The sequence below is a fragment of the Akebia trifoliata genome, chromosome 10 (assembly GCF_017979445.1).
Source record: "Akebia trifoliata isolate Shusen 1 chromosome 10, ASM1797944v1, whole genome shotgun sequence".
Taxonomy (NCBI): domain Eukaryota; kingdom Viridiplantae; phylum Streptophyta; class Magnoliopsida; order Ranunculales; family Lardizabalaceae; genus Akebia; species Akebia trifoliata.
The window spans coordinates 31,304,839-31,323,261 of NC_141384.1; the positions used below are offsets into that span (position 1 = coordinate 31,304,839).

Genomic DNA, 18,423 nt, shown 5'->3' on the forward strand with positions numbered 1-18,423 from the left:
CCTTACTAAGTTAGTAAGGATTTCACCCTCACTAAGGGTCCTTGGGTTCAATTTGTGGCATACAAAACCATGATCAGATTTTCAGGGTGGAAAAAAAAAAAAAATTTTACCTTTGAATTTTAATTTTAAATTTGGGAGTTACATGGAAGTTCGGTCCATTCACCTTTCTTTGAGTTTTTCCATGAAATCTGAAGGGGTGTGGTGTTGGATTGCCAATGTGATAAATCATTTGAGCAAAACAACCCTTTGTAAGGCTAAAAATCTTTATTGAGCAGGGAAAATATTTCTCAACCCAAAATTAGGGTTTTTCCATTCTACTGGCAATAAGTTATATACATCTGACTTGGATATCCGCATTAAATATCCTTAACAAAATCAGATATGTATATCCAAATTATTTAGAATCAGATATGGATAGGGATATATGCTTCACCGGACCAATTGCCACATTGGGTGTATCTTGTGTTGGACGTGATGATTGTTTAGACTAGAGCTGCTTGTGAGGGCCAAGCAAGCTATAGCTTGAAGGAATGGCTGAACACCAATTCAACTCAACGTTGCAGAACTACAGAGCAAGAGCACCAACATCCACAGCGGACCCAATGAATTTCCTAACATAGCTGATCGGAATCCAAGTTAGATTTCTCATCCAGACATTCTTACATAATAGCAGAACCTACCTTTGAGCTTAATTTAAGATCTCTCACTCTTCCTCATCACATCCTTCTTCCCTCCCAAAGTTGTTCATTTGGTTGCCTTGAATGTATGAGCTACCCCATCTGTGACTCCATACCTGGTTCATGAATCATGATCACATTTCTTTTTTAACTTTTTTTGGCTAAGCAAGCAAGTGGAATGTATTAATATGGGAACATGGGAACAGTCTTACAAGAGAAAAAAAAAATCCCCAAATTTACAAGAGATAAGGATCTCCCCAAAAGGCAAACTTGGTAGTAGGATGAGGGAAAGATAAAAAGAACATAAAAGGGTAAGATTAAGCTTGGAACAATAAGCACTCTTTGGCTAGAAAATCTGCAACTTAATCAGCTTCTCCATCAGCATGGACCGCTCTCCATGCTAGATTACCAAAACCTATCCAGCACTTGTTTTAATATGTGATCGAGTTCCCAATAATGCAGAGTCAAGACTTTATAATGATGTTTCTTGCTGAGATTGCAAGAAGCATTAGACCAACTAAAAGGGAACTAAACTCTGCAAAGTTATTGGAATGAATACCAGAAGTTACTCGAAGAACAATCACATGTTTTTGCTTGAACAATCAAATACAGAACCAGCTTTATGCAACCAAAAACACCAATCAGATCAGAGGATCCTCAGTTCCTCATCATCTGAAAAGAAATATTCTTTGCTGCAGACAATTAACACAATGAGTCTAATTACCATTAAGAAACAAACAAGCTACTAAACACAATCATCCAACCCATACCTTGGAGTCCCGGTTATTGTCCATCCAAAAGGTGCCTTAATCAGATTGGATGTATATATATATAGTAGTTTCAAAATAACATCAACTACAGATGCGGGTCTATGACTCTCACCATGACATGCCACTTAATGAAGTTGAGGATATGAGGGGGGGGAGGAGGGGGTTAGAGAGAGATGAAAAAAAGTTCACTTCTGTCATCATTAAGCAATGAAATCATTATCCATAAATAACATTGCTTTATCCCAATTATTTTCAGATGGAAAACACTACCCATCACATTTGGTCACATTTTATCAGAAGAATTATTAGAGGCTGATAGTGGCATTGCCAACCTCGTCAAACCCAACCAATAATCTTCTCTTTGCAGACTTCGCTCTGTAACACCAAACCTCAAAAGCCTCACTTAAGTCAGGATACCTCACCTGCTCAGTCTGCATCCAGTCGGCCATAATGTCAGCTTGGTCATTTGATGGCAGTGCCAGCACCAATGAGATGATCGCTCCTTCGATGCCTTGGCATAGGTCATCATCCATCTTGTATGGAAAACCCATCTCCTCACTACCCTTGGCATCCAATAGAGGCTTCATCTTCCTTATATATGGAAGCCATATCTTCAGTAACTGCACCCGGGCCGGTGATGGAAGAATGACATTCCCATAGCCAACGGCCTCCAAGACCTTTGCAGCCACTTCTATCAGCTTCACTTTCACATCCCACATGATGGAATCAAATTTCTTGTCTTGAATTACTCCCAAGACATAATCTGAAATCTCAACCCAATTGGAAACAAAATCCTTCATTAAATCCATCTTGGGGAGTATGCTACACATCCATTCCAAATCAGATAAACTCTGCAGGACTTTATTCTCCTCTGTCTTAAACAATGGGTCAGATTCTGACAGAAGGGGGGCTAGCTCCTTCATAAATAAAGAGAACGCATTGGAAAGACATAACTTGACTTCAGATTTTACTTCGTCGTTGGCTACAACCAATGGCATGTCTTCGTCTTCAACTAGCATGTATTCTACTTGTTCTTGAGCAGATGTTTTAAGTTCATCAGTGAAAGGAGGAGATGATCCAATAGCGGATGTAGCAAAGCGAATAGCTGAGAGGAAAACATCCTTCGTGGCATTTGGATCGACGGGTTGGATCCGGGCTAATATGGGCATGGCTAATGCACCCAACCCAGAGACTGCTTTCAGGATCTCTTCTTCTTCCTTGTCCTCCCAAGGCACGGCCTCCAAGTATTGGATGCAGCTCTGGGTGATCTCTTCACAATGCAAGGAAACTGATGTATGGAGAACCCCCAGAGCAGTTCTCACAGAGTCCCATGAGTCCACAAGTAAGTCCGTAGATACGTACAGCAACCTCAAAAGCTTAACATGGTAATCGTAATCAGATTCTGAGCAGTGAACCTCAATGCAGTTGGTAGAATCGGGACGAGAGAGCTGGTCTGCAAAGAATTTGCTCTTCTTTATAAGAATAGAGGAGTGGCAGTAGAACCACTCAGGTCTTCCCTCTCTGTTTCTCAAACGAAGAATGATATCACTAGTGGTCTGATCACCAAGTTCATAGGTCTTGGCTACCCCGGCTTTGTCCATATGTTAAAATAAATACAAGAAGATTCATGCTTTATATGACAAAAAGCAAAGTTTTCCTGATTGATGTGTAGCAGAATGAAATGAATCAAGATAAGTTCAAGAAAGAGAAGTTCAATGGAATCTTATTTATAAAAATTAAAAAAAGCAATTTGAAATAACATTAAATATATGTGAAACACTGGATATACATAATCTTTTGCAACAAATAATTATAAATATCTGTTGGGATAGGTTGAAATTCTCAAGGTGCTACATGGAGATAAGTCAAACTCAGAGGCTGACTATTGGTGAGGATGATCAGCTCACCATTCACAAAATCCAACCCTTTTTGAAACTTATAACCTGATCACATGAGGAGTTCAAGTAAGTCCAGAATCTTTTGACTGGGAATATCCTTTTGATAAACATAGAAATGTCATAGCAGACTGTCCTCTCGTGAAGAGATCCTCCTCACCAGAAATCAGCCCTTGAGTTGTGCATATGGGCCACATTAGATGGTGTTAAAAGAAATGCGTCAACATATCCTAAGATCAACAAATAGAACCAAGGAAAAAAGGGGTCTGTCAGACCTCTGTGAACTAAAGGCCCAGTACCATAATCAAACTTACTTTTTTTTTGGATATTCTCTTCATGTAGATGTGTTTTTTATATAAAAGGGGCACAATATCCTAGCACGAATCTTGACCCAGATTTTTGGGAAAAGGCTTTGATGATGAACAAAGATCTGTGCCCAAAGCCCAAACGTAGTAAGAAAAAACAAATAAGTTTTCCCACCAGAGTATTCAATATTGAACAATAATATAACTCAAGGATTTTCTCCCAAACTTGTTAAATTAGATCAAGTTTGGCAGATAATACTTTAATCATGGAAACAAGAAAGAAGAAACAGCTATCCTTCTATACTATGAATGGAATTGCATTTGGTAGAAATAATGATTAGGATATTGAGTTGAATACATATGAATGTAAGGTCTAATACCTAATATCCATGGTCCATCGAGGTAATCCTTCAGAGGATTCTCTTTCCGAGATGAAAAGTTTATTTCCAAACTATTGCGATAAGTCTAGTATTCTTGTTGGGATTGGGCTTCAAGAGGCAAATCAAAAGTAAACGGTCCTTTTCTGAGCATAAGGGATTGGCCCGAAAGTACCAGTCAGGCTACCCGAAAGGCCCATTCGGGGGTTTGGGGCAGCTCCTCAAGGAGAAACTTCCTGGGTATATATATGTATTTTTGGGCAAGGTTTTTTTTATTTTTTAATAATGTTTTTTGCGCTTTTGATTGCTCTATGAGGTTCCTTGCAGATGAGAGAGTTGCAGAGGTTTGAGAGCTTGAAATCTTTATTGTTTCTAGTGGATTGATCTCCCTAGCCTATTTGCCAAACCATGTAAATCCAATGCTCTTTGAGTGATTATTTTTTATTTTATTTTTGCTCTTGTTACACTTCCACACAACACAAAAAGAAGTACAATTTGGAGACAAGTATTAACTATTAAGCATATACAAATTGACCCTCACGAATATTTCCCAAGCAATACATTTATCAAATTCAAATTGGATTCAAGATCAATTTTTCAAGAGAGCTCACCAAACTTGTCGAGGAATTGACAATTATGCAAGTAGGTACGAAATAATTGACATCTACGCAACAGAATCCAACTTGAGCAGGAGCACTCGTTCACCTATCAAACTAATTCAAGTTGAGATTTTTTTTTTCAAACAATAGGCCCTATAAATTTTTTCCCTATGTTCTTATTGACTAAATTCAGTAAATGTAACCCTCCAGTGTTAATTAGTTATCAAAATTAATTCAAGTCGAGATTTTTTTTTTTTTCAAACAATAGGCCCTATAAATTTTTTCCCTATGTTCTTATTGACTAAATTCAGTAAATGTAACCCGCCAGTATTAATTAGTTATCAAAATTAATTGAAGTCGAGATTTTTTTTTTCAAACAATAGGCCCTATAAAATTTTTCCCTGTGTTCTTAGTGACTAAATTCAGTAAATGTAACCCGCCAGTGTTAATTAGTTATCAAAATTAAAACTTTTGACACCCAAACATTCTAAAAAACACTAAATGTGTTTCCATTTTAATTCCTATTTCACTGACTTCTCAGGTAGATTAATTCCCATTATGTTTCATTTAAGAGTTTTTAATTAAGCTTTCTAAACATCAAAATCAAGACTTTAACATGAAAACGAAAAAAAAATTTAAAAACAAACAAACAAAACTTCGGATTCCTGATTGATTCCGTAAAATTCAAAGAAAATTAAGGAACCAGAGAACTAGATCGATCAGTGAAATTCAAAGGCTTCTGACCTGAAAGGAAATCGATGGAGAAGCTCTGAAGATTTATATGCAGAGACGCTTAAAAGGCTCTGCAGAGGAGAAACCCTAGATACTTTTCCTAAGCCGTATACAGAGAACCACCAAACAGAGATCGAAGAGAAGAAGCCATGAGAGGGAAGATAAGTTTGTGAGGGTAATCCAACCGTCTATTTTACTTTACTTTATTATATTAAGATTCCCAATGACGGCCGATTTGTCAGACTTATAGCGTACTGTACTCCTGCGAGTTGGATTGTAAACTTACACTCTCTGTCTCCTTCTGCGCCAATAATGAACCTGGGAGGGTAACCACACTACCACAGACCTAAAATGAAATTAAAAAATAAATCACCAATCCGACTATTTTTTTATGTAGATGTGTGTTATGGATTACGTGGCAAGAAATGAAGATTCGGAGTATGATTGCAACTTATCTTCAGGAAGTATACAGGACGTATTTATATTATTTTCTAAAATTATTTAATCCGATTATAATTTGAGTCAGCAGGCCTTGGATGATTGGTTGTAAAAAGTGCATATCAGAGCAACTTGTGTCCTTTTTCGATAATATCAGACCAACTTGCATTGCGGCCCCCAACGTTAGTGATGGATATATAATGAACATTAAGGACTATCAACTTCCATAATTAAATAAATAAATAAATCAAAGGGAGGCATCTCTCATCAAGTGGGGCCTGTATTAGATGATTGGTTGATGAGCATCTTGATCTTTCAATCTATATATTAGATGAAACTTGGACAGCTGGAAAAAGAATGGTTCGTGATAGAGGAAAAAGCTTATATATCTAGGTTTAGAATTATTAAGTTGATCTGATTAAGACAACTATGGACTATAATACACTCAATAATTTATTTATTCTCGATTACTAATCACTCCACATCTTTAGATTGATTATTCTGTGAGCCGTGTCTTATATGTTGATGATCTAACTTGGGTTCAAAACACGTCCTCGTTTGAGTTACTAAACTCATTATATAATTAAACTTAGTGAGTGGTGAAGAAGGAAAAATAAAAAAAATAAAATGAAAACTGCAAAATAAGAGATGGGTTTTCAATTGGATTAAGAGTACAGATTACATACATCCAAATAGTTTCTTGTTTTTAGAGATCTCATAAGTACTAAAAGACGTTTATGAAAAAACTTAACAATTTGACAATTAAGGTTTAGAGCAAGAACCACTATTTCAGAGCATAAAATTCAATTGCCAGCTTTTTTTTGGATTTCAATTAAACAATAATTCTCAATTAATTTCAACTAGAACCATTGTAAATTGCCAATAAATCATATCAATGACCTTGGAGTTCTGAGATGGATTGGCTGTGACGGAAGAGGTGAATCGTTGAGTTAGACTTGGCCACGGATTGAAGGAACTTGAGAATGTTGCGAAGAGTATGGACTCAGAAGGAGGAGAACTCGGCTCAAGCGTCTCTCAACCAGAGCGAAGGGCGAGTGTGACCTATATGTAGAGTCTATGGTTCTTTAGTGAAGAGACTAACTATCCCACAGGCATTGATGATTGTGACTCATCAAAATTCAAACTTTTCACCCACAACGCCTTCATTAAGTACATCTTTGCGTTATCTGAATCAAATTTCGTCATTCTTTTTCTTTAGGTGTATGGTGTACCCCTTAATATTAGGGTAATTTATAGATAACCCTCTTTATTTTAGTGAATATTTGAGATACTCCTATGTTTTTCAAATTGAGGACATTTAACCTTAATCTCTAAATAGAGACTAATGAAATGACCCTTAACTTCAAACTCTAGCCAAAAACACCTAGGGCATGTTTGGAAATGGGAGTTGGAGTTACAACTCTCACCTTAGAATTTTAATTGGTTGTTTGGTTCACCAATTCCATGGAGTTGCAACTCCAAGAAGGTCCTCAACTCCCTCCCAATTTTAAAGGAGTTAAAACTCCCACCTGCGTGGATGGGATTTACAACTCCAAACAAAAATCTTTAATCCTAAAAATTGAGTTGATTCACATGAGTCATCTAGTATATAAATAAAGGTTGTCAATGGACCAAGTTTGAGTTGGGCTTTTTATGCTAAAAAATTAGGCCCTAACCCAACCCATTTAATATCGGGCTGGGTTGGGCTTAATAAATAAAATCTTAATCAAAGCCCGATCCACTTCCACCAACATTCAGCCTATTTGCAGTTTGGGTCAAACCCATTTTCAAAAACACTACAAGGTAAGAATCCCATAATTAATTCATAATAAGACTATTGTATATTGTATCTAATATAGTATAGCGGGCTGGGCCAACCAACGGGAGTACATTAAAAACCGAAACCCGGCCCTATTATTAAACGGGCTTAGCCTGGCCCGATAGTTAAATGGACTTTACAACTAAACCTAAACCCAATCCATAGCAGGTCAAACAGGATTGGACCAAAACCTGACCATTGATAGTTTTAATGTAAATCATTCAACTTACTTTACATTATTTATGATCTGGATTCCTACTTAAACAATTATTATTTTTTAATAAAATAAGGTGATTAGAATAGGGCATAAAATGGGTTTGATTTTATCCAAAATTCAAGTGATTTGAATTTATCGGGTTTAGAGTAGATCCAAAGAAAAGTATGGGTCGAATATGAGTTGATGCCCCTTAACTCGATTCGGATTTGTGTTAGATACGGATTCATCCCTATCTCCGCCTTGATTTGAATGATTTATTGCTTTGAAAAAGGACGGTTGCTAAACTCCTAAATTTAAAATTAAAATTTAACTGTGGAAAATAATTTTTTATAAGTTTTGTTTTCTTCAAAATTTATAGAATTTCATCCTCTACATCCATGTGGCATCAGATCATGCTTTTAGGTGTTATAAAGTGATCTTTACAACCTTTAATAAGATTAGAAATCTTGCTAAGTTAGTAAGACAAAACTTACTCTAAATCTTAATATGCCGTTTCATCTCAAAAACCGAATTGACTTGCTCGATCATCTTGAATATTAATCGTTTAACTCACTTTCATTACTTATAAAATGAATTTTATATTTAAATAATTATAATTTATAATGAAATAAAGTGAGAAGAAAATATTTAATCATATTTATTTAATATAATAAATATTTAAATTAATAATTAATGTTAATTATTTATATATATAAAAAAAAACATAAAACCAAATTCACTCGACTAAGGTGGTGTTTGTTTGCGCTATTTTTCAGTGCTTATTGCTGAAAAAAATTAAATTCAGCACTTTTGTCAAAATAGCGCGTTTGTTTACTCGTGCTTATTGTTGAAAATAAGTGAAAAAAATTTAGCACTATTTTGATGCTGAAAAAAAGTGCTGAAGCGGTAAGCACTTCGCTTTTTCAACACGGACAAGTATGCCCTTGTTTTTTTGAGCATGGACAACTATGCCCTTATTCTTAAAAGGATATTACCTCTTATATCCCATGGATAAGTATATAGACACCCCACAAATTAATAAACCCACACCATAGCTAAATTATTTTGTCTTATATGGGTTAAAATTTTTGGAATGAGTTGATTTTTGGTGAGGATGATCTCTACAATGAGGAGATCATTCTCACAAAAAATCAGCACATCTTGAAACTTTTAACCCTATCAAAACAAGTTCAAGAATCGTAAATTGTCCTTTTTTTTTTTTTTTGAAAACTATTTTTAACGAGTTAGAAGTTTCAAAATAAATTGATTTTTGGTGAGGATGATCTCTAGACCATATAAATTATCCTCACTAAAAATTTGGTCATTCCAAAAATTTTAATCCATATAAAACAAAACAAAAAATGGCTATAGTGTGGGTTGCCCTTATTAATTCATAGGTGCTTTTATAATTACACATCCTTCATTTCCATCGAAAATTATTCATAAAAAATTAAGTTCTTTTTAAAGTTGATTTCAAATTTTGGTGACTTGTATGACATTATTATTTTTAATTTGAAATTTGTGGGCTTTTATAAATAGAAATTATTATTTATAAATTGAAGATTTGAGTATTATTTATTATTTAAAAATAAATTGTATTTTAATTTTATAAGAAATAATATATTTTATTGTGTTTGATAATAAATAAGCATTTAAAACATGCAAATAATGTATAATATGATTGTAAGGGTAACAAAGACAATTTATCAGTTTCAGCAATGTGTAACAAACATGATTCAGCATCTAAACAAACAACTTTTTTAGCACTTAAATTCAGCGCTTATTAGTTTCAGCGTTTAATGCTATTCAGCACTTGTTTTTTTCAGTTTAACAAACAGCACCTAAGTCATAATCTATCTTATCAAAATTCAAGGGTTGAAGTTTTTTTTTTTTACAATTCCTAGGTTGAATTCCTAGACAAACCAAATATTAGAGTTTATTTGAGGAGTTATAACTAACTCCACTGATTCCAATTCCAACTCCGATTAACTCCCACTTCCAAACACACCCCCAGGGCAAAATTATTATTATTTTTTAATTAAATTTCGAGATTCCATCTAAAATATTTCCTAGATCAAATATCATCAGGTAATGAGAATTACATATCATTATTCACGTTATGATCTGAAAATAATAAGAAAATGAGTCCCCCTAACCTTACTAAGGGTCCTTGGGCTCACCTTCTTGGCACCCAAAAACATAATCCGATGCTTTAGGGTTGTAGAGGACAAAATTCTATTATTTTTGAAGAAAAAAAGAAGAAGTTATTTTTCACCTTTGAAGTTCATTCTTAAGTTTGGGTATTATGTGGAAGTTCGTTAACCGTCCATTTTTAAAACGTTGAACCTAGTTTAAAAGAAGAAGAAAAAAAATTGATATATATATTTTTTTTGGATCTGAGTTTTTCGAACAAACTTAGAGGACTGTGGTGTTGGATTTCTGAAGTGGTTATTCATTTGGGCAAAACGACCTTTAGTAAGACTTAAAATCTTACTATGTTAGTAAGGAAACAGTTTCACCGATAAGATTGTCAAGAAACTTTAGTTTTTAGATGCTCAAGATTATTTAACAAAGCTCATTTTCAATGTTAGCTTACATGGACCTGTCAGATCAGATTTGAATAGAAAAAAAAAAAAAAAATGAAATGTTTATAAAATAAATTTATATCCTTGTAAATTATAAAAATTGTGAGGAATGCATGTGTCACGCTCATGTTATTTTAGTAATAACATTGTTTAAATTTTTTTAATAGATTATAGAGGGATTTCTTAGAAAAATATGAATAATTTTAGTTTTAGTGTGGATTTCATTGACAAGATATGGGGGCAGCATAGGAATTGAAAATTTTGTCATTTGAAAAAAATTCAAATAAAATAAGATTATTCATTTTGAAAAAATTCAACCAAAATAAAATTACTTTTTAAGAGGAAACATACTAAATCTCTAATGCTATTTTCACCTAAAATGTATTTAAAAGAGCCATCTTGTAGAGGTGGTAAAATCTGTGTAATAATACCATAGCTTTCAGATCAAAATCCTACCTTCACAGCTAAATGTAAACACACACACACACACAAAAATTGTTCTTTCCTGTTCAAGCTACAATACAATTATACCTTATTGGTTCGAGGCCATTCGATTGTCTTGAAGTGTGAAATATAATAATCTTAAAATAAATACAATAAAAAAAAGATTTCTTGCATCACATGCCTATCATACATTTGTAGAGGGAGAGAGGGAGGAATGCACTTGGAAAAACACTTCTAAGTTACTAAAATAAATAAATAAATAAAATTAGATTCTCTATTTGCTTAGACTAGTGATAATTCGACGTCCCTTTTTTTCGACATTCCCCAATACTCTCCCTAACGTAGCAATTACAGAATCATAAATTTTTTTTCTTGTGTATTCCGAGGCAAATGATCTACAATTATGTGATGGGAGCATAGGTGGACGCCTGGAAAAAAAAAGCATCAGACTATCACGACTCATTTGCTCACCCTTTTTTATTCCATTTTATATATTTTAAAGTCAACTCTCCATGATAGTTATCATGTGATTTTAGCGCTCCACATGTGTATAAGTTTATTATACAATTGATACATGATTAGTGATATTATTTTGTAGCTATCAAGAGTTACCTGCAGTTGTATTGTCCCACCATATACAGTATTGGTTAAGAATCTGGATCGTAAGCACCCAAGGTGGAGGATTGAACCCTCCTCCCACACCTCAACACATGCCACATAATAATCTAAGGACTTAATGACTAAGATCTCTCTTTTTTAAAATTTCTTTGGATTGTGACTTACATGGCATGTGTTGAGGTGCGGGAGGAGGGTTTCAATCCTCAAACCTGGGTGCATATGATCTGTACTCATTGGTTAATGGATAGTGTGTCTTGTTATCCGTTTGTTTGGTGCTTAGTTCTGACTTCAAAGAAAAGGACAAGAATCTAACTTTCAATCATATATGTTGAGGCAGGAAGCGGATCCTATGTAGCACACGGTTCCTATAGCACATATCCAACGGTTGAAAGAGCGCCAACTCAGCCATACACTTAGATCCCACACTTAAAATATTGGTTGTTCAGTAGTTGTTCATTTTCAAAGGCATTGATCTAGAGGAAAAAAATTGTTTTTTTTAATTTTTTAATCAGATCTAAATCATGATCACAAGAGGTTGAGAAGTTAATTTCTTTTTTACCAAGAAAACTCTCTCTCATCTATTGGATCTGTGCTATAAGGTGCTACAGAGGATCCGCTTTAGTCGAGGTAACATGTTACAATCATGAATATACTCTCCCCCCCATACACAACATATCATGTCACGTTAAAAATGCCACGTAACAATACTTTAGCATGTATCATATGAAGCTTTCAGTAAAAAAAAATAATATAGAAAACTACGCATATCAAACTCATTCGTTTTCCTTCAAATCCAATTATTAAGATTTCCCATTATTAAGATCCAAAAGAGGATCAAAATTTAAAATCTGCATTGTGCAATGTGTGAAGGCAGTTTAATTTATATACATATATATTAAATCATAAGTAAAGAGACATTTGGTGGATAGTGCTGTCAAAAAGGTGTCCTGTGGAACACAAGTCAGTCCTTATGATAGCTGAGTTGGTTACTCAAATCAGTGCACCTACTGATATGTGATATCATCATGAACATGAACCAATCAAATACAACCAAAGCTTCAAGGGTGTCTTTCATGGCCTAATTTACTTTGGAGAGGGAAAAATAAAATAAAAATACAAGACATGGTCTGAAATGTACTCTTTAACAATGTGATAAGCAACATGTCGTTAGCTTTTGAAGGCACAAGAGGGCACTCGAGACCATTTATTAATGGTTGTCATTTTCACAAGAAGTAATGTTTAATTAAGGATGCTAAACCATTATGGTCTTTCCACTTAAGGTAACCCCACCTAAGAATGCTCTAAAATTAGGTCTTCCCTCTATTGCATTAAAATTTTATGTGTTGTGTCACATAGTCACTTTGATGAAATTTAATATTTAATATATGTTACTATAATAAATAAATAAAAATCTCAGATTGGGTCATGGTTGATCCAGAACCGATCCAATAAGATGTCAGAGCGGTTCTTAATTGCATTTCAAATCCTTGATCCGTACCAAAAGTGTGCTCTTATCTCATCTATTGATGATGTCACTTTACATGATATAATGAGATAGCAGTTTTTTATTTTTTATATAAAGCAATGTGTTCACACACATTTTGGGATGGGATTAGTTCCTACCGTCACACACCTGATTTCACAGAAGTTTCTCAACATGCAACATGATAAGTTAATAATAGGCCACCCAATTTAGGACACACGGCTAGAGGGAGTAAACCTTTGTCGTTAATTTTACTAGTATGCCAATCCCATGATGGTAACAGTCATTATTTCATTCAAGGAATCATGAGTTTGCATATACAATAACACCAAAGCCCTATCCCAAAGATTTGGGTTCATATTTATTTTCACTATTTTCATTTAGATTCTTTTGGGCCCTCTTCTCATCTATTTTAGAATCTTCAACTTGAATATTTTTTTCTAATTGGAATTATAACTAGAAAGGTAGCAAGAATAAAAATCTTCAAGAAAAACTAAATCATAAAATGCAAGATATCTAAAATTTACATAATGTAGGCATTTCATTAAGGAGGTCATAATAAAACCTTGAATTGAAGTAGAGTCGTGCTGGAGTGACGTCAAGATCGTACCACATGTTGCACTTTCCTAACATGAAAGTGCGTAGGAACTATAGATGCTTTTCATGGAGGAAGTGCAATATGAGCTACAATCTTGAGGTCATGTCAACGTTATTGAACACCTATCCACTTAGTTATCAAATTGGGATGATTTCCAAAATAATACTCCGATAAAGGTACTAATTTATAATACTTTCTCTTGTGAGGGCCTCCATTCAAGTAAAGGGATCTACAGTGTAGAGAGGACAATATGTAATAGAGTCGTGCTGGGGTGACACATAGGTGACAAAATGATGTGGTGTCGTGCACATTACTGTAGATGCTTTTCTGCGAGATACAAGTAAAAAGCATCTACGGATATGCACGCGCCACCACATCATTTTTTTTTGTCACTTTTATGTCTCCATTTGTGTCATTCCAGCATTTTTCTATGTAATAATGTCAGTTCAAACTTCTAATTATAAATTGTTTAATGTTATTGTAAAGTTTGTGTTTGCAACTACCAACTTTTCTTATCCGTGAAAGGTGAGAGAGTATGTCACACTTATCAAGCTGTGTATATAAAACAAATAACTGTAATGCGATGACGTTTTGAATTTAGGTTCACATTATCTCCACCTTAAAATAAAATTTTAAAATAGTGAAATAAAATGTGACAAAGATTAGATTTTACAAAGCAAAATATTAATTATGATCCAAACTTTTAGCTATGACATTGATATTTGATCAACAAGACTACTTTATAGTTTTTGGGTTTGAGAGTTATATTGGGAGAAATCCAAGCTGTAATCTTTCTCAATCATAGTGAATCACTCTTTCGTCTCTTTTGCAAGCATAGGCATTGTTGAATATTTTCTAACACCCCTTCTAACATACCCCCCTTAAGCTCCCTGACTAGGCATGGGCTAGAATCACAGATCTTTTTTCCTTGGGAAACACAATTACACATCCCCATAAACATGTGCAATTGTGTATCTCGAGGAAAAAGATCTTTGGTACTCCAAGGGGCACATGTCAGAGGGGGTGCCAGCAAATCTTTATTTTAAATCTTAATATGTCTTCAATGTTTATTTTTATTTTATTTTATTGTTTTTGTAATTTAATAGTCTTCTTGAAAGCATAAGAATAACGATTTGGTCTTTCAGCGTCATTTCTTTTTATCTCGACACTTGTGAATATCTTCGATGACCTATCCCATATCAAATTTTGTCCAATAGAATTAGGATTGAAACTACTTGACTTGAAATTCTTGTCAAGAAAACCTGATTGGGTCAGAAAATCGTTATTCTATTATTTTTGGGCTTTCAGCATCATTTCTTTTTTATCTCGACACTTATGAGTATCTTCGTGACCTATCCCATATCAAATTTTGTCCAATAGAATTAGGATTGAAACTACTTGACTTGAAATTCTTGTCAAGAGCACCTAATTGGATCACAATATCATTATTTTTTTCGATTTCTAAGATTGGAGATCAAGATTTTGATATAATAGATATATCAATATGAAGCTAAGGTGCCAAACTTTCTTTGGTAAGTGCTCCCTAAAAGCAGCGACTTTTAGGATTCATAAATATAGTTTAAACAAGAGAAAGAACAGAAAGAATTAAAATAGATAATTTAAAGCCCTTAGCTTACTACCTTACCCACTCACAAATTAAAAAGATGTCTCTACACTGCCTATAACTTTGAATTAACTTTTTTAAGCCATCCAAGATGGCAAATGCACCCTTATATAAGCTTCCATGGTGATCAAACATTGAACAATACAAGGTTAAGTGATTAACCTTTCTATTACATGGAATTGGGGCCTCTAACAGCTACCTTTCATAGCATCCTCAGATTGGTTTGTCTGGTAGGCACCTACCCATACCTAAAAACATAACCATCTCACTTAGACAAACTCTTTGATTTCATTTCAACCATTCGATATTCGATTATTTTCTTTAGTGATTGATTTGAGAGATGGTTAATGTGAAAGAAGTGTCCGGTGGGCTCGAATGGAGAGTAAGAGCGGCCGATGGGTCATCGGAGATATTGGTGCCAGAATCGGGAATAATCCGAAGAATTTGGCTAGGGTTAGAAAGTTTGGTTTTAGGGTTTGTGAGGAAAGTGTGGAAGTTTTTGAACAAGGCATGGGGTATAGGAGTTGATGATCCTAGAAAGGTTATTCATTGTCTCAAGGTTGGGATGGCTCTTACTGTGGTATCACTCTTTTACTACATGAGACCTTTGTATGAAAGCGTTGGAGGGAATGCTATGTGGGCAGTTCTGACAGTTGTGGTAGTTTTTGAACACAATGTGGGTAAGTATACAAAATTACATAGGGTATGCCATTTCATTCCAAGATTGATGTGTCCTAAATAAAAATGGTGTGGTAATAGAAGTTTACAAAACTATTAGTCATAATTTTTAACTTCCTTAACATCTTTAATACCAAACTTACCCCTGATTCGAAGTCTAAATTACCTTACCAACGACTTATTTTTATTCATGTTGTTGTAGGTGCCACTCTTTGTAAAAGCCTAAACAGAGCAACGGGAACTTTCCTCGCTGGAGCTCTTGGCATTGGTATTCATTGGGTTGCAATTCAATCTGGAGAAAAAATTGAGCCCGTAATTCTCAGAAGCTCGGTATTCTTTTTTGGTATGTAAAATTTTTGTTCGAAGCTCTTATGTGCAATTTATATCTTTCAATGCTGATGTGCTGCTTTGGTTTTCTTGTACACAGCTGCGGCCGCAACCTTTTCTAGATTTATTCCATCAGTGAAAGCACGATTCGATTATGGTGCAATGATCTTTATCCTAACCTTCAGCTTTGTTTCAGTGTCGGGTTATCGTGTAGATAACTTGTTTGAGTTGGCTCACCATCGATTATCAACCATTGTGATTGGAACTTCTATGTGCATTCTCATTAGCATTCTCATCTGCCCGATTTGGGCTGGCCAGGATCTTCATCATCTCATCGCTCGTAACTTGGAAAAGCTTGCCAATTCCCTTGATGGTATGTGCATGCCTAATTTACATGACACGCGCGTACTTACATAGATACATTTCATCGAACAATTATCCCAAAAATTTGTGGTCAGCTAAACAATTCAGTTATGTCTAAAGCCATGTCTTCTATTGTTGCAAGCATGATCATATCCATTCTCACTACCTTAATCAATGTTTTTTTTGGCTCTTCCTTCTCACTTTTGTTAACATGGTTTCAAATCTCATCAGAGAGACCGAGATGACTTGGGTGAGTTGTCTCGGTATCGTCCATCAACAAGATTGATATACAAGGTGTCTCAACTGTATGACTTCTCACAAGATAAAAGGGATGACTTGGGCGAGATTTTGAAAATATCGTCTGAGTCAACTGGGATTTTGTATATTTTAATTAAAATAATTCTTTAAAAAAAAAAAATTAAATATGTGTTATATAACTAAAATATGATTTCATGACTAAACATCTTCTAATCAACTTTATTTTTATATAAAAAAAATTATAATTATTTTATTTTTATATAAATATATAAGAATAAATAATTCTAAACCGAGTAAAATGGTTTATCTTGTTTGAGATAAATTGACAAATCTAAGACAACTCGGTCTATTTCATGAACGAGATGAGACGAGATGTGAAAGAGAGATTTAAAACCATGCTTGTTAAATCTTTTGTTATCTTAGGAAAATATATTACATAAACTCATACTAAAAAACACTATGAGGGAAAACAACAGTAATAGAGTGTAATCAAAATATCTGATTTAATTAGTTTTTCTTTTCTCTCCTGACAATCAGGATGTGTAGTTGAATTCTTCGAGGAAGAAGTGAGTATAATCGACAACGAACAAGATTCTCGTAAAAAATTGCAAGGATATAAATGCGTGCTAAATTCAAAAGCCTTGGAAGAGTCTTTGGTAAACAGTCAATTTTATGAAGATGAATTAACAAGAGCTTTCTTTTTATTCTTTAATGTAATTACTTTGACTTGAACTGGGTATGCATCATTTTTATTTTCAGGCCAATTTTGCAAGATGGGAACCCAACCACGGCCGTTTCAGCTTCCAACATCCGTGGACACAATACCTTAAGGTTGGAGCCTCGATGCGCCACTGTGCTTATTGCATAGAGGCTCTCAACGGTTGCATCAATTCCGAAAATCAGGTAAACATGTGTAGATCAGGAAAAAGAATAATAATTTGATTCTTAAACATCTAAACTTCCAACTCATTTGTGCAACAAATCGTTGATCAAATTGCGAAATTAGATAACAGGGTTAATCTTATCTTATGTGCTAAAATTCAAGAAGAAATATGCTTTAAATAATTTTTATTATGCATTGTCTCAAAACAGTTTATATTGTAACTGATTTACAGACACCTGAATTCATAAAGAAGCATCTCAGTAATGTTTGTATGAGTTTGAGCTCTCATTCTTCAACTGTGTTGAAAGAGCTGGCCATTATCACCAAGACTATGAGAAAATCTTCCACCATAGATTTTTCAGTTGGAGAGATGAATAGTGCAGTACAAGATCTCCAAAATGCCTTGAAGTATCTTCCCACCCAACTCAGACCACCACAATTACCAGTAGTCGAAGTTCCCGTAAAGGAGAAAAAAAATCTGATGTCAACGACAACTATCGTACCCCTTATGGATGTTCTACCACTTGTCTCAGTAGCTTCATTGTTGATTGAAATAACAGCGAGGATTGAAGGGATTGTCGATGTTGTAGAAGAATTAGCTGGATTGGCAGATTTCAAGCCAGCAGATGACAGCAAGCCCAAACAAAGCCAGCCCACCACAACAAACAAACTCAGTTCAGATCATCAAGAAGAAGAAACCATGAAGGCCCTTCAACAGGTCTGAGTTCTACATCATTAACTTGGTTAGTTGGCT

At 34.5% G+C, this 18,423-nt stretch overlaps 1 protein-coding gene and 1 pseudogene across 4 annotated transcripts; one reads left to right on the forward strand and one right to left on the reverse strand.

Annotated features, from left to right (window-relative positions):
• Positions 1 to 1,621: 1,621 nt before the first annotated feature.
• LOC147393887 (BTB/POZ domain-containing protein At3g05675 pseudogene) lies at positions 1,622 to 5,672 on the reverse strand (annotated as a pseudogene). 3 transcript variants are annotated; one of them, XR_015181968.1, is made up of 3 exons: positions 5,368 to 5,672; positions 3,657 to 3,772; positions 1,622 to 3,104 (listed from the first exon to the last, which is right to left on the reverse strand). The product of XR_015181968.1 is annotated as a BTB/POZ domain-containing protein At3g05675 pseudogene, transcript variant X2 (transcript). The 3 variants fall into 3 exon arrangements; XR_015181969.1 differs by lacking the exon at positions 3,657 to 3,772 and adding an exon at positions 4,636 to 4,729; XR_015181967.1 differs by lacking the exon at positions 3,657 to 3,772 and having other exon boundaries at positions 5,368 to 5,671.
• Positions 5,673 to 15,500: 9,828 nt separating this feature from the next.
• LOC147393888 (aluminum-activated malate transporter 10-like) lies at positions 15,501 to 18,395 on the forward strand. The gene is made up of 6 exons (XM_086455643.1): positions 15,501 to 15,840; positions 16,041 to 16,181; positions 16,266 to 16,538; positions 17,324 to 17,442; positions 17,546 to 17,689; positions 17,902 to 18,395. The coding sequence occupies exons 1-6, from the start codon at positions 15,501 to 15,503 to the stop codon at positions 18,391 to 18,393; spliced, it is 1,509 nt and encodes a 502-aa protein (XP_086311769.1). The 3' UTR covers positions 18,394 to 18,395.
• Positions 18,396 to 18,423: the final 28 nt, after the last annotated feature.

Coding starts and splice junctions, on each gene's coding strand:
- LOC147393888 (XM_086455643.1), top strand. CDS start 15,501: ATGGTTAATGTGAAAGAAGTGTCCGGTGGGCTCGAATGGAGAGTAAGA. Junction 15,841..16,040: donor AGTTTTTGAACACAATGTGG/GTAAGTATACAA, acceptor ATGTTGTTGTAG/GTGCCACTCTTTGTAAAAGC. Junction 17,690..17,901: donor GCATCAATTCCGAAAATCAG/GTAAACATGTGT, acceptor ACTGATTTACAG/ACACCTGAATTCATAAAGAA.